Source organism: Mesitornis unicolor, unplaced genomic scaffold (genome assembly GCF_000695765.1).
Source record: "Mesitornis unicolor isolate BGI_N332 unplaced genomic scaffold, ASM69576v1 scaffold10358, whole genome shotgun sequence".
Lineage (NCBI taxonomy): Eukaryota > Metazoa > Chordata > Aves > Mesitornithiformes > Mesitornithidae > Mesitornis > Mesitornis unicolor.
Genome location: NW_010201127.1, coordinates 22540 through 37058, shown reverse-complemented (window position 1 = coordinate 37058; position 14519 = coordinate 22540). Strand labels below are relative to the sequence as shown.

The 14519-nt window shown below is 37.7% G+C and overlaps 1 protein-coding gene across 1 annotated transcript in view; it reads right to left on the bottom strand.

Annotated features, from left to right (window-relative positions):
• The window catches only part of KIDINS220 (kinase D-interacting substrate, 220kDa), a gene marked incomplete at its 5' end in the record, with an annotated part of 56903 nt that overhangs the window by 20672 nt on the left and 21712 nt on the right, over nucleotides 1-14519 (bottom strand). Inside the window, one exon of the mRNA XM_010189972.1 lies at nucleotides 13445-13607. Coding sequence (XP_010188274.1) covers nucleotides 13445-13607 — 163 coding nt within the window. The remainder of the gene's footprint in view (nucleotides 1-13444; nucleotides 13608-14519) is intronic.

Genomic DNA, 14519 nt, shown 5'->3' with positions numbered 1-14519 from the left:
GGACAGTCTTGCTCTATACTAAAAGTAGAATTAAAAAATTCTCTCATCAAGATGGAGAACACTGCCATAGCATGCTGTCGTAAGCAGTATCTACAAACAACTTTATTCACAATGAGATGTCACTTCTACAGCATAGGAAAATGTAACAAATACAAAGCCTAAAAGCAGGTGTAGCCTATTCGAACAAAGGTTCGGGTCCTGTAAATCATAATGAGCAGGCATCCACATGGCAATGGGATTACCCACTTTAGGGAAGTTCAATACATGTAAGGCTTCACAGGCTCCAGCCTTCGGAGAATAAAAGGTGGTGCCTCTGTAAGAAGAGAAACTTCACACCCAGAAGTAGGTCACAGTTTCAAAGAATGGAAACAGCTCATTCTCCAGCAGTGTTTAAAGAAATTCAGTACGAGTTAAGAGTGGTCCTTACCTCAAGGAGTGTATGGTGAAAATAAAAAAAAAAAATTAAGAACATCGGCAGTATCAAAGTAAAACTTGCATACTCAACAGAATCTGAGAACATTTAGCTACTACTTTAGGTTCTTCTCTTTTGCCATACATAAAACTATGACTAAACTGACTGTAAATGTGTATGATTTTATTCAAACATCAGAAAAGTAAAAAACTCAAACCCACTAATGCACACTTTAGTTATATACATTTACTGTGCATATTCTAGACAAGACTTCAACACTGGCAAAACTAAAATTAAGCCACTTTCTAAGTCAGGGACTGAAGAGTTAAAGAGTGGCCTACTTCAACACTTAAATCTACAAAATAAAAAGCCAAAAGAGAATGTGACATAGATTTAAATAAAACACACAGCTGATGAATCACATGAAACAAATTAGCTGATTTTTAATGCCAGCTCTACTTAAGTCTGAATGCGAACAGTGTTCTGAATATGATGAACAAAGCCACTGTTCAGAAGCCAATAGCCCACTGCTGGTGCGCAGATTGAAGTCTCTATTCTAACCCCCTGAGCTCAATGTCTTAAACTATGCCTTTGAAAGAAATATTTATGTAAATTATAATCTTTTGGCAAAGAGCCACAAAAATCGCATGTGCCTGTACTTTTCAGATAAAAAAATAAAAGGTTAGCAAGTAAAGCACTTTAGGAGTTACTTTTTCTAAAATATAAGCACACCGATCTAAAAATAAAGCACTATGAACACCCCCATTCTCATTTTGGGGATAGATTTTCCTGAGGCAGAGAAATTATTCTTTAAATCAGAAACATCAAAAACTGTCAGTGTTACAGAGTGTCTGTTTCCACAAGAAACTACTTGAATTTAAAAGGAATGAGCCCAAAACAGAATGTTACATTGACAGAAGAGAACCTTAAAAATTCATTCCACTATTCTGCACGTGTCCTTTCCATGCACAGCTAAAATTAAAAACTGCTTTCAGTGTGGTTTAAGTTATATTCCAACAACGATGGATTATTTCTGGCTTTTTCCTCAAATAAAAATAATTTACTACAAGTACACATAGGTACGTCATCTTATCTTCCGCTCAAGAGACAGAACTTGCTCCAAATTTTTTCAAGTTCATGTCCACCTTGCACTTCCACAACCGACCTGGAAAATAACCACCATGGTTCAACAGTAGGTCCAGCACTGAATGTTGCCAGCACAGCTGAGATCCTAAGGTGCTAGACTACACATGACACAGCCTACCCATTCACCACCTACTGCAGGAGATGGTCACCACCACAGGATGCGGTCCTTCACCACCCAACCAGGTGGTGGTAAAACGGTGGCAGCACCAACTACCTTCATCCATGCTGAAGGCTGTGTCGTGCCCACATTCCCTGGTTGGTTAGTTATGTCAGCTCCTGGAGCACACCAACAGGCTCTCTTACCTAGTCCCCTGGCCAGGGATTTCGCTGCTTGTGCTCAAGCCCAGCTCTGACCCAGTGCAGCTGAGTAACCTGGGATGGGAGTGCTGTGGTAAGACTTCCGAGAAGTCTCACTGAAGGCCTTACTTCATTCATGAACTGTCTTCAAGCTCAGGCCTTTGCTCTCAGTCCTTGCCCGAGCTTCATCTATGTACCTTACTGGTCATGGACTTGACTCACTGACTTGGCTACCTGGCTTGACCTAAAACATGCCTCATGGCTACAGACCACAGGGCTGTTTGCTGCCCCTGGTTACTGTCACTGAACCTGCTGTGATCTTCCGATTTGGCTACTGCGGGACTGCACCTCTGGCTCATGAGGACAAGCCCTGCCTGGCTTGCTGTCCTCCTCAGTTCCCAGCTTGCCTTCTGCCATGGAACAGCCTGCCCTGCTGCTCCCAGACAGGTAGAAGGTTGACTTCTCTGCAAGTCCTCATACCCAGAAAGGCCATTCTCCCTGCTCTTCCCAAACTTCTTTCCCTGAAGGTGAAAACAAAGAAATCCTACAAGTTCCTTTTTGTACACTCTATTTTTTTTTCCTTCATGTGTTTTTACAGAAGCAAGTAACTATGTGGACAAGTCATTTAACTTTTGCACTCCATAAAAAACAACAGACCTAATTAGTTGTTATTGCTATTAAATAATAGAGCAACAGAAGGCACATCATGTTTTATCTATCATGTGCCATTTCAATTTTTTCTCAGTACAGCTTAAGACAAAAATCCTGCTTAAAATAATAAAATAATTTCTCATTAAATGTGACAAAGACATTTTTTCTGAGGTTTGATCTGAGAAACAGACAACTAGAAAATCTGGGCCACTTTAGAATGCAGTATGAAATTTTGATGCTTAACAGTCTGCTGAATAGACAACTGATCTCTAATATCTAATAATCAAATACTAACAATATAATGCTTTGCTCTGAAATGATTTATCCTATTCTTTTCATGTCTGGTCAGTACAGTGACAGTGTATATTCATTTTTTCTGGATTAAAAGCTCTCACAAAAAAACACTCCAGAAAATTTGCACTACTATCAACATAGAAAGAATAGTGCTGCAAATACTGTTTCAAACTGAAATTTGCAACAGGTTATTGGAAATTGAAAAAAGAGCATTTGCTCATATAACACACTTGCATAAAGGCAGGAATAAAAAGTCATCACACACTCAATACTAAACCGTAAGGGCACGAATGTTCTATCTTAATAAAGACCAAAAAAAGAGAAAGCTATAGTTTGATATATCTATCGAGACAAAAATTATAAACCCCTCAGTGCATATTAAACAGCACAGAGACTTCACTGAACAGATGCAATAGCTATTTAAAAACTCCTATTACTGTAGGTATTCAGGAAAGCTTGCTTTGCAAAACTGACTCTATCCAATTCAAGTAACAGTAGATAAAGCACCCAAGTGTTCCTGCTTTTGTTCATTTCAGAAAGAAAAAACAGCGTGATCCTTAAAAGACTGATATTTCGTTAAACTAATCTCCCACACCCAGTATCATGCACTGTCACTGAACAATGTTATAAAGGTCTATTTATAAACCAAATTTCCAGAATAAACCCTACATCGGCCTTCTTTATAATTGAAAAAAGTGTTAATACAGTTACAAATGCCTGGATTCATTCACAGCTTTGCAGTGCTACTTCAATTACAGAAAGCAAAAGAATTTGAAAATAATTATATTTATTACACAGATGCAAAAGCAGCAAAACACAGTAGTACAGAAGTATATAAGACTGCTCAAAGCTGCTCTGTGAGCCAAAAAAAGTAATTCTGTCTCACTAACTGACAAGCCCAGCAAGATCACTCACACAAGTGGAATACAACAATACCTTATTAATCTGATTTTGGTATTTTCACCACTAAAAGTTATGAAGCTACTTTATGGCTTTATGCAAGGGTTCTTGTATTCAGTACCTCCACCTGTAGGACTTCAGAAATTCAGCAGATATTTATTTGCCGGTCCTCTAGCGTTAGAAAAGGCCATGGCTCATCCCTGTCTCTAGCACAAGATTATTTTCTGAGGCTACATCACGGCATAGAGTTAAACCTCAGGACCAGGCACAAGGACACTTCTCCTCCAAAAGTCCATGGCAAACGCTTCATTCACAGAAGCACGAGTTCCACTTCTCAGAGTAAATCAAAGACAAATCTATTGCAAATGCTATCCAGAAATGGAAGGCAAAAAGGTACAACTGCCATACTACATTAATAGGTTAATAACCAAAATTCAAGTCAACCAGGACCAAGACACATAACTTCCTTCATACAGCATTTGGATTACCTGATCAGTTCCTTATCTTGCCCTTCTGGAGCAGCTTCTTATGATGGAGTTGACCTAATGAGGCAAATTTACTGTATGGGCATAAGAGCAAGTTGTTGTATGGACTACTAGAGCATCAGCTTCCAAAGAACCCGACACCCCCTGCTACTGCTGAGTGAAAAGCTTTTACAGCAATATGGGACAGTAATTCTTCCCTGAAATTGTTTACAGTGTTGCTAAAATTAAGGCTTGTGTTCTACCCTAAACTAGCACCAACCAGCAGTGCTTGGAGTGATTTGAAATACACACAGGAGCATTTTTGATGCCATTAATGCAAGTTAACTGTACTGTAAGTACTTAAAATTATCTGTAAAGTATTTTAGAACTATGGCTTATTACTCTATATTAGAAAGGTAACTAAAAAAGCTAAAAGTACTCCTCTGTCTTGATCCGGTTAGCTTATGCTCCAACCCTTTGTCATTTCCTACTACTTTTCATCTGAAACTACGTCTTACTTGCCATGTCCTCTCGTATTTTCTCCACTTCTCTTTCATGCCTTGCCTCATATATAGGCCTACTCAGCAGACAGTTGGGCAACAACCACCTACTACTCAACTGGTACATTGCCTTTTAACAGAGAGCACACTACTAGCAGAATAAGAAATGCAATAATTTTATGTGCCCTGTGTTTTAAGTAGGAGGCAAAAAAAGGAGGCCGAAAACCAAAAAGCAGGTTAAATATTTAGAAGCAATGCCTCCCTGTGAGGTCTACAAGAATATTAAATTTTCTACTGAAATAAAATTGCTTAAACCTGGCCTGGGCAAAAGATGCTTGCAGAGAGTGTTATAAGCAGAGTGATGAATGTGGCACCTTCCACAGTTTTTTTCATTTTTAATTTCTATACTCACTAAAAAGCTACACTTCTTAAATTAATACATCAATAGATTTTATACAACTCGCAAATCCCTCAAAAGTTAATTTCACCCTTTTTATTAAAAGGTATTTAAACAGTGTCAAAACTGGAATTAACAGAATAACCTTCCAGAAAAGTTGCATTTCAAATGATCTTGCTCAATTTTAACATTGCTAGAGAATTGTTGAAAACATGTAACATACTTTTTTAAAAGAATAATTTAATAGATACTTGTCTAAAGCACTGCAGTGAAAAAGTAGACAGATAATGCTTATCTTCAGTTTTTATTTTACTTCTTTTCTTCTTACTTATGTATATTAACAAAAAACCCTCCAATGATTTAGACAAAAGCTTTTAGCTCAACACATAATTGCAACAAAATTACAATAATTGTACCAATTAAAATAATCCTGAATGAACAGTTTGTCATCTTAATGTTCCAATGGTTTATAGAAGGATCTACTTAATTAGCTGAAATTGCTTTCCAATGTTAGTATCAAATGTCATTTGTTAAAAGTTGAACGATTTCGAAAATAATTTAACAAAGCAATTTTATAAAACACCAAGAACCAACATTTTCTTTTCAGCTGAATAAAGCAAGCAGATGTGTCATCAAATTGCTATAAAAATAAATGAGCCTTTATATGGGGAAAAATAAATTTTACTACCAGCGCTACAGAACACTATTTTCTGATTTTTTATGAAATCAATTTCTTAATAAAATAATTTAATATCATTTATATCTTGGTGGTACTTTTAGTATGTTGTAAATACACTTTCTTAAACTGAAGTAGTAAACAATGAAGTAGAAATATTCAACTTTATGCGAAACAGAAAAATGTTATAACCTGCCTACGTGATTTTCTAATTTCATTCACATGGGCGTATCGCATAAAAGCTCTGACCTTATCAGTAAAACACAGCACCAACGAAACCACACTACAGAACTCCAAACCTACAGTGATCAACTGCTTTCCCACTTATAACTAAAATAGGTTTTACCAGTTTAATCTGAAGAAAAAAACAAGAAAAAAAAACAGAGTATGAGCTGTCTAGGAACTTGAAATTAATTATTTCTCTGGTTACCGTTACCAGAGATAACCATTTCTGTGGTTGCTTTCAAAAAGGGGGAACTTCAGGAAAAAGACAGTACTGAAACTGGACAGACATCTAGAACTGAAGAAATGGAGAAACACAAACACTTTTCATTATCGATAAATCAGAGCAGATGTCTTTCCACAAACTATTCCTTAGAATAGCGCAAGAGTTGCAAAAGCATTAAGAAAATAAAAGAGGTACGGCAAACTTAGATCCTTTAGTCCCACTCACAAAAAAGAAAGCTATCATATTATTCCTCTAAATTTGGGGTGTTCTGCCTTGGTATACAGTTTTGTCATCCAGTCTGACATCCATCATAGGTAGGCACACACACATATCTGCACGAACAATTCACTGCAGAGGTTAAATCAAGCCCGAGTGATGGATGAATTATATGTTGCTAAGTTTTAATTAATGGTTACTTACAGCTCTGAGGAAAGCACAACCATTTTCTCACCCTGAAAGATATATCTTTTTTTTCAAAATCAAAGATTTAAGACTCTTGATTTTCATAGTTTCCTTCAGTTTCCCAAAAAGCATGTTTTCAAGGAGATTAAATAACGGTGGAGATTCTAATCTGAACAGATGGCTCATGAGAGTTTCTTCTATCCTAAGCCAAGCTCTCATGTTCTAGTATTTTAAATGAATATATAAGAATAGTCAAATCACAGAAATTCAGGGACCAGCAACTATTTGCTGATATCCTCACAAAGAACTGATAGGCTCTGTCTTCACACCCCAGTTTGAGCAAAGCCTGGGCAAAGAATCACAGGTAAGACTGTCCCTCATGACACCACGCATGACAAGCAGAGTAACACCAAAACCAGCTAGTAGGAAGTGCTTGAATAGAAGGTTGTGCAAATATCTGATTTCTGTATCATTAAGCAAAATGTGAATTCAGTTCTGGGGCAAAGGACTCTCCTCTCGCCAGTATGCTTAACCACTGAGTCATGGTCTCTCGTAGGACCACCTTTCCAGATACACTGGTCTCTCAGTTTCACCAGGTAATGGATAGAATTACAGACAGATAAGGAATCCAGACCCTAACCACAGGAGACAGGGAAATACCATGGAGCTAGCAAATTCCCAAGTGAATGTTGTATCTTTATGGTATCCAGACATGACCATGAGGAAGTTCTCATGGACTACTTTCAAATTTATACTGACTTTTTTCTTTCCTAAGGGGCCCTCCACAGCAGACGGGTGACTAAATTGTTCTGGTAGCCTGCAGTATGTTCCCTGCTATTTTCTTTTCAAAGGCCAACTGCAGTGTCAACTCATCACGTTCACCAGCACCAGAAGGTTTCTGTAACTGGTCATATGGTCTGCCCCAGCACTTGGTATAACTACTCTGAACACTGAATGTTATATAAAATGAGGAGTGACACTCCTCCTCTTCCACATGTATTTTTCAATTAAAATAGCTTTTGTTGCTGTGCTTTGTGCTGAATCTAACCTTTTCCTCCTGTTGCAAACATGCTCAAACCACATTTATTTGTCAAGGCTTTTTGAGGGTTTCAGCTACTGACTCACAAAGATGCAAGGTAGCATGATGAGACTCAACTTAGGCTTCAGACTTCAGAATCCAAAAAAGAGAGGAGAAAGTATGTGAGCAAAACTGTGACTCCTCACCACATGGGAAATTGGACAGCAATTATATTCACAGCAAAATTTAAGTGAGACTCTCTCCTCATCCTCTTTAATGTCTTTCCTACTTTGGCACCACCTTTCTGAAATGTGATTAGAATCACACAGTGTTTAGAATTTAGGTACATCATAGATTTGTATAGTACTATATGTTCCTTCTTTCCATTGCTTTGCTAATAGCTTCTAAAGATATTGTCTCATCTTCTGACTGTTGCTGAGCACTGAATATAGTTTTCCAGAGAAATCAGCAATGAATTGTTAATTTCTTCCCTCAATGCACATTTACAGCCCATTACTACGTTTGCAGCATTACGACGAGATTATTTTCCCTAGTATGTTATGATACCTATATCCACAATGACTTTGATCTGCAATTTACTCATAGCCACTTCATAACCCTCTGTGAAAAAGCTGTCCTGGTTATACGCCCACACTGCACCCTTTCTCTGTGTCAGGCCATTTACAGGTACGTCAAAGAGCACAGGTACTATCTTTGGAAACTTTACCTGCAAGTTTCTCACAAGACTCTTATTCCTATCTTTCACTTCCTTCTTTCATTCTCCTGAGGCAATCTTGCCTGTTATTACCTTAAATTTTAATACATTTAAATGTTCTTAGATCAAGAACTTGCTTAAAATTTCTGGAATTTCAAAGTATTACATTGCCTTCTTCACATGTTGACTCTGATGAGAATTCAGTTTCTTGAAATGCCTTCTCTCTACAAAAGCCACAGTGACTCTTCCCAATACATCATTTATTTAGATCTGACGCTGACAGTCATTCTGGTATCACGGATGTTTCATTTACTCTTCACAAGAGGGCACATTCCCATCGCTGGCTAATTTACAAGTCTGAGAAGTATCAGTTGCAAACATTCAACAGAAAGTTGCTTTAATCTGACAACTTAATTCTCTCAGAACTTCATTTACAGAAAGCCCATGTATTTTATTTCACTTCAGGGCTTTAAAAATTTGCTTTTTGCAACTTCTGCAATCCATTTTGGCATTACACAAAACTGACATTAGGAAGACTCTCTACAGCAACACAGAGAACACAACATAACATAAATGTAGAAGAATATTCACTGTATGTCACAATTATAAATAAAATTGTAGAAATAATTGAAGCAGAGTACGATGGAGAGCTGGATAATCACAGTATTGGGCTTGACCACTGAACAACCTAAACATGAAAAAGGAAGCAGAACACAACAGACAAGAAATCAGAATTAGGAACTTAACCTGGCAAGAAGAGAGACTACACAAAAATCCTGATGATGACTTGAAAAGGGGACACATAAACCCAAAGGAGTAAATACTGGTACTGGTAATAAGTACATCAGCTGGAAAGCTAAACCAAGCAAAGATTCAGAACAGCAAAGAGAGAGGCTGGAAGTGAGAAGTAAAAAGAGTAAAGACATTTTTCTCAAGAATCTGCACCAAAAGCAAACAATGCAGACTCAGCATAGTTTCATTTTCAAAATTTGACACAAATTACAAAACACAGGCTCTACAAAAGAATTACAACATAGTGTCTCTACTTGTTAATAATAGGTAAGTCGAAGTGACTCCAATCCGTAAAGACTGTTCACAGAGGTGGGACTGTGCCACAAACTGAAGCCCAATTTTGGTCTGGTCTTTTTTTAAGACTCTGGGAAAATGTTGCCAAGATAACATTCAATAGGTTTTCTCATCTCTGCATAGTATGATACAGTGAAGATACACTACTCCTGACAGAACTGGTTTCATACTCATAGTCTTCCATATTCATCACAATATCTAAAGAAAAGCACTTGAAAATTTACTTTTCCCAACAATCCTTCACAGTAAGAATATGTTAGCTTTTTTTTTTTAATAACAAATTGAAGCACAGAGATACAGGTATATTTATTTAGTAGCTAAATTGAGATATACAGTTTTTTTCAGAGTACTCCCATCAGCTTCAGATGTAGCTCTTAACACTGAGCACTTATTAATACCAGCCTACAGAGCCATGAGCTGCGTATCACCTCCCAAGAGAGGCACAAATAATGCTGAAGTGAAAGTATGACAGACGTGGCCAGCCCAGCATCACACAAACTCTGACTAACAGGTCTAGAGCAACTTTCAGTTAGTTCAGTTTTCCTGTTGCATTCTTTTAAACTACAACAGATAGCACTAAGGTGTGGTAGAAAATGGCCCTTCCCTTCATAACACAGCCTGTCCATACAGTTTGAAAATTAAATCCTGGACATTACAAGACAGGAATCTTACGGGGGCAAAACAGCATATGATCATATATCATAATGCATACACAGAGGGGAATTAAATGCAAACTATTTTTATTCTTAAATTTCTTAATGCTTGACTACCTGATTCTTTTCATTTTACAATACTACTCGTGTGTTGCGAAAGTATTGGTTATTCTTTGAAACACTGAAAACAAAAGCATCCAGTGAAAAAGATCACTAATGTCAAATACGAATACAGAACATGGTGAGACAAACAAGCGAACAGGAGCTGCCGGAGCTCTGCCGGACAGCCAGGCACTCTGCTGGTGCCACCTGCCGGGACAGCCCTGCCATGCACACAGGTACCACCTTCAGCTCTGGCACTGAGTCACGCTTCCTACAGCATCGGCTGTACTGAGAGTGAAGAGCTGGTTGTAACCTGCCTCCAAAGACACAGCAGTAAGACAACATAGGTTTTATTACCACCTGTCATATACCCTCAGTGCACACACAAAACATCTGCTGTGACTCTTCAGCCGAAGGTACCCGTAACAAATCAGTCCATTGTGTTAAGCCTCTGCCCCACACAGTCAGCAGCTAAGAGGAAGACAACGGAGACTTCTCACTGCAAGGGAAATCCTGGTAATTCCCGAGCTTTTTAAACACATATTTTAAAAGTTGTAAAAGTAACTATAATATCAAAGCACCCTCCTTATCTGGAGAATGTGATTGAGTGTGGAACTCCTACACTTAACACACAGCCTACAAGATTGGACACCTCTTGGATGGAAGGAAACAGACCCCTCTCCCCACACACCTGAGAGTTCAGAAATGAAATACAACCAAAGAATAATTGGCACTGTCACAATACAAAGTAGTTTGACACAAACTATTCAATACTAGGAGAATTACAGTCTTGCTCCTGTTCTAAAGTACCACACTTAAAAAAAAAAATATCCCTGCAGCATAAATGGCAGGGAGGAAGTATCACAAACGCGGTACAGGAACAGAAGCTATAAAAGTAGCAAAATCCAGTATGTATTCATAAGACTCCAAATAGGAAAGCTGCTTTATAAACTAGAAAACCTTAAAAAAAGAAACTGAAGTATTAGAAAAGGAACTAAAGTAAATACCCTACTTTGAACTGATACAGAAACAGATATCCAAACCAATTGACTTTACACAGCTGTAGATAAAAAGAATAAGAATGACACGGAAAGGATTATTTTGGATAAAACAGAATTTCTGGAGCATTACATAAGCCCAGAGAATAGTTCACAGACCTTTTAATATCTGGCATACAGTAAAGGAGATCACCCCAATCATCAGACAGATGAGATCTCAGCTTTGTCACTACATCAGTATAGTTACATATTAGCTCCTTGCACAGGTTCAACAGAAGTGGCTGAGAGAGACATCAACTCTCTTTCTGAGCGTGTGGCAATATTATTATTATTATTATTATTATTATATTTTTTAATGGTTAAATAGTCAAAGAAACTCAGTCTTGTAGCTTTATCATTTTCACATCAAATAATCCTATTGGTATTTATTGCTAAAGAGAGAATCCTGAATGTTGGTCCTCTTTTTCTTCAACTTTTTTCCTAGTATTGCAGGTAGAATACAAACAGTTTTACTTAAAAGAAGATCATAACCCTTTTCCAATATATAGTACAGGGTTCTTCACTGTTTCTTCACATTACAAATAATCCAGAATCCAAATAAGACATTCACATTCAGCTGTAACTCTTTCCTTCTCCTCCTATTGGTTTACTACAGATTTCATGTTACTTTATACTGAAATTACTAGTACTCATTTATGAGAACAATTCAGGTCTCTAATAACTCCTTTGGTTTATCAGAAAACATAAGTACTTATGTCTGGAAGATAGCTTTGAACTTGATCATTCCAAAGCTATTTATTACTGTTGATGGTAATAATCAAAAAGAACGTAATGAGTTTGTTCGACAAATACTGAAAATATAAAATCATGAAACATGCCATACAGCAAAAGCAAATAAAGATAAATTAGAAATATCTACAGCAAGAGTACTGAAAAGTATGACAAGAGAGAATCCGGATGATTCTGAATTATTGGTACTTACCTGATCACATAAACATCTGTGACACCAGCCGTGTGAACCCACAATGGGGATGTGGGTTCCTATTACTTTACTGATTTCACACAGGTACCTTACAACCACAGAGGAAATGCAAAGCCCAGAAGTTGAATCCATTCTTCAGAGAAAAGCCTTTTCTAATCACAGATGTACTTATCTCTGAAGTTTGATATTTCAGCAACAACTCCCCAGCTGGAAGCCACTCCAGTCTACTACTTGCCCTCCTTATCTATCTTCAATCCTCAGCCTCATCATGCCCAGTCCACCCTTTGCCCGTTACTTTCTGGGTTCTCTGCGTTCAGATCTTAACCTTTGACTTTCCTTTCCTAACACAACCCACTTCAGCCATCTTTCCCAATCAATCCTATTGCCATTCTCCACACTTCAACCATTTCAGCCCATTCCAGACCCTTACGCATTTCATCTTCTTGCATTCCTTGACTCTTAGTGCAGGACATCATCCTGAAATTTTCTGTCCAAGTTCCTTCTCCTCTCCATTCTTTCCCTGGACCCTGTGAAGTCTCTAGATATTCTGGCAATTTGTTCAATCAATCTCCGTCTTCCTTCTTTACTTCAGCTGTTCATCTGCTCTCAAGTTATTTCTTACACAAGTCAAACCCTTCTTTCCTTTCATTCTCAGATTCTGCTTTCTTCCCTATAGTCCCAACTCCCAGTGACTTTCTTTCTCTTCCATTCCTCCCACTGTCATCAGGTCACCTGTCACAAGCCACAAGTCCTTTCTTACAAGCATCCAGGCTCTGGAGAGGCACATTCACTGGCAACAGCTCTGTTGGACAGCAACTTGTGTTGTGTACCAGCAATGGAGAAAGTCATGCTTCACTTTTGTATTCCTTTACTGCAGCACAAGGCACTGCCATAGCCTTAAGCACACTTGCTAAGCAACAAACCTTCAGAGATCTCTACCAGTGAAGGTGGTATTTGCAGAGCTTAGTTCAGATTTCTAACTAGGGAAAAAAGACAACTTCTAGCTTTGCCAAGGTAGCGGTGGAAATTATATCAAGATGCAGAAGCACAGCTAGCTGTCTGTGAAAGAACTCCAGTATAATTCTTTTTGGGTTTAATACAAAGCACACATTTGTATGTGGTGCATTAAACGGCAATAAAACTAATTCAAAAGTTTCCAAAACTTAACAGAAAAGAGTAAAATTGTGGGAATTTTAGATTACAACTTGGTACCTGTTTGAAAGCCAGGTTATTCTAATAATCATGAATAATGATTACTATTTTAATCATTGCAAGTGCATACCATTACCAAAATAACACCTACCTCTCATAGATGGTTTTTAAAGTCAGCTGATCTGAAACACCTTCCGTCTCTTCAAGATGCAGTATGAGCCACGAAGTTCTATAGGGCCACTGCTCTGTGAGATTGATCCAGCTAGCCAGTCTGTCCCAGTTGAATGTAATCTGATTAGCTCTCAGTAAACGACCTAGTATAACAAGGAGGGAGGGAAGAAACACAGAGGACTTCTTTCCCTTTTGAAAGACACCTTTTTTTTTTCTCAAAGTAACAGTTACTTAAGTCCTTTAACCTGATCTGCAAACTCAGTGGTATTACATCTTTAACTCATTAAGTTCAAAATCATCTCAAGCCATAATCTGCCATATAATTTGACATAATTTGTTGCATAATTTGACAAGCTAATAAAAATTCTTGCAAATATTGGTCAGAACACAAGACTAAAATTAAGCTTGAGCTTTTGCCAAGATTTTTTTTTCTGGTTAAAGATCATGCCAATTCTGAGAAAAGGTTCATGATGCCCAGAAGCCTCATACTATACAATAGCAAATAACTAGCGTAAAAAGCTTCAGAACCTAGGGGAAAATAATCTCTTTTGTTATTCCAGCCCCTGGTGACCTGTGGTTCATTGCTTGGTTTCCATTAGCACTTGATGAATTTTAAATTTCAGGTATTTATTTGTTTCTGAATCTATGCAAGCTTCCCATATCCATATGAAACTGTTGCAGAGTTATGCACTTAACTATACACAGTGTGAAAAGTAACTCAAATTGTTTGTTCTGAACCAGTTAAGGCTGTTCAGTGCTTTTTAGTGTCTGCAATAGAAAAAGTAAATAATCATTCCCCATTCACTTACTACATGAAACATGATTTTATTAGACTTCCATAAGCCCTTTTTCCAATTCTTTCCAGTTTTTAAACCTCAAAGACACCAATGTCTCGACTGCGTTTTTTAAAGGAAAAGAAGTCATAAAACGCTTTCATGACCCCCTGACATCCATTTAGGATAACCAAACATCCATAGCAAAATTGTAAAGGATACTTACCTAGTTCTGCCTCACAGTTTACCTTTTCAGATACCAGTACTATGAGCTTTATTCAC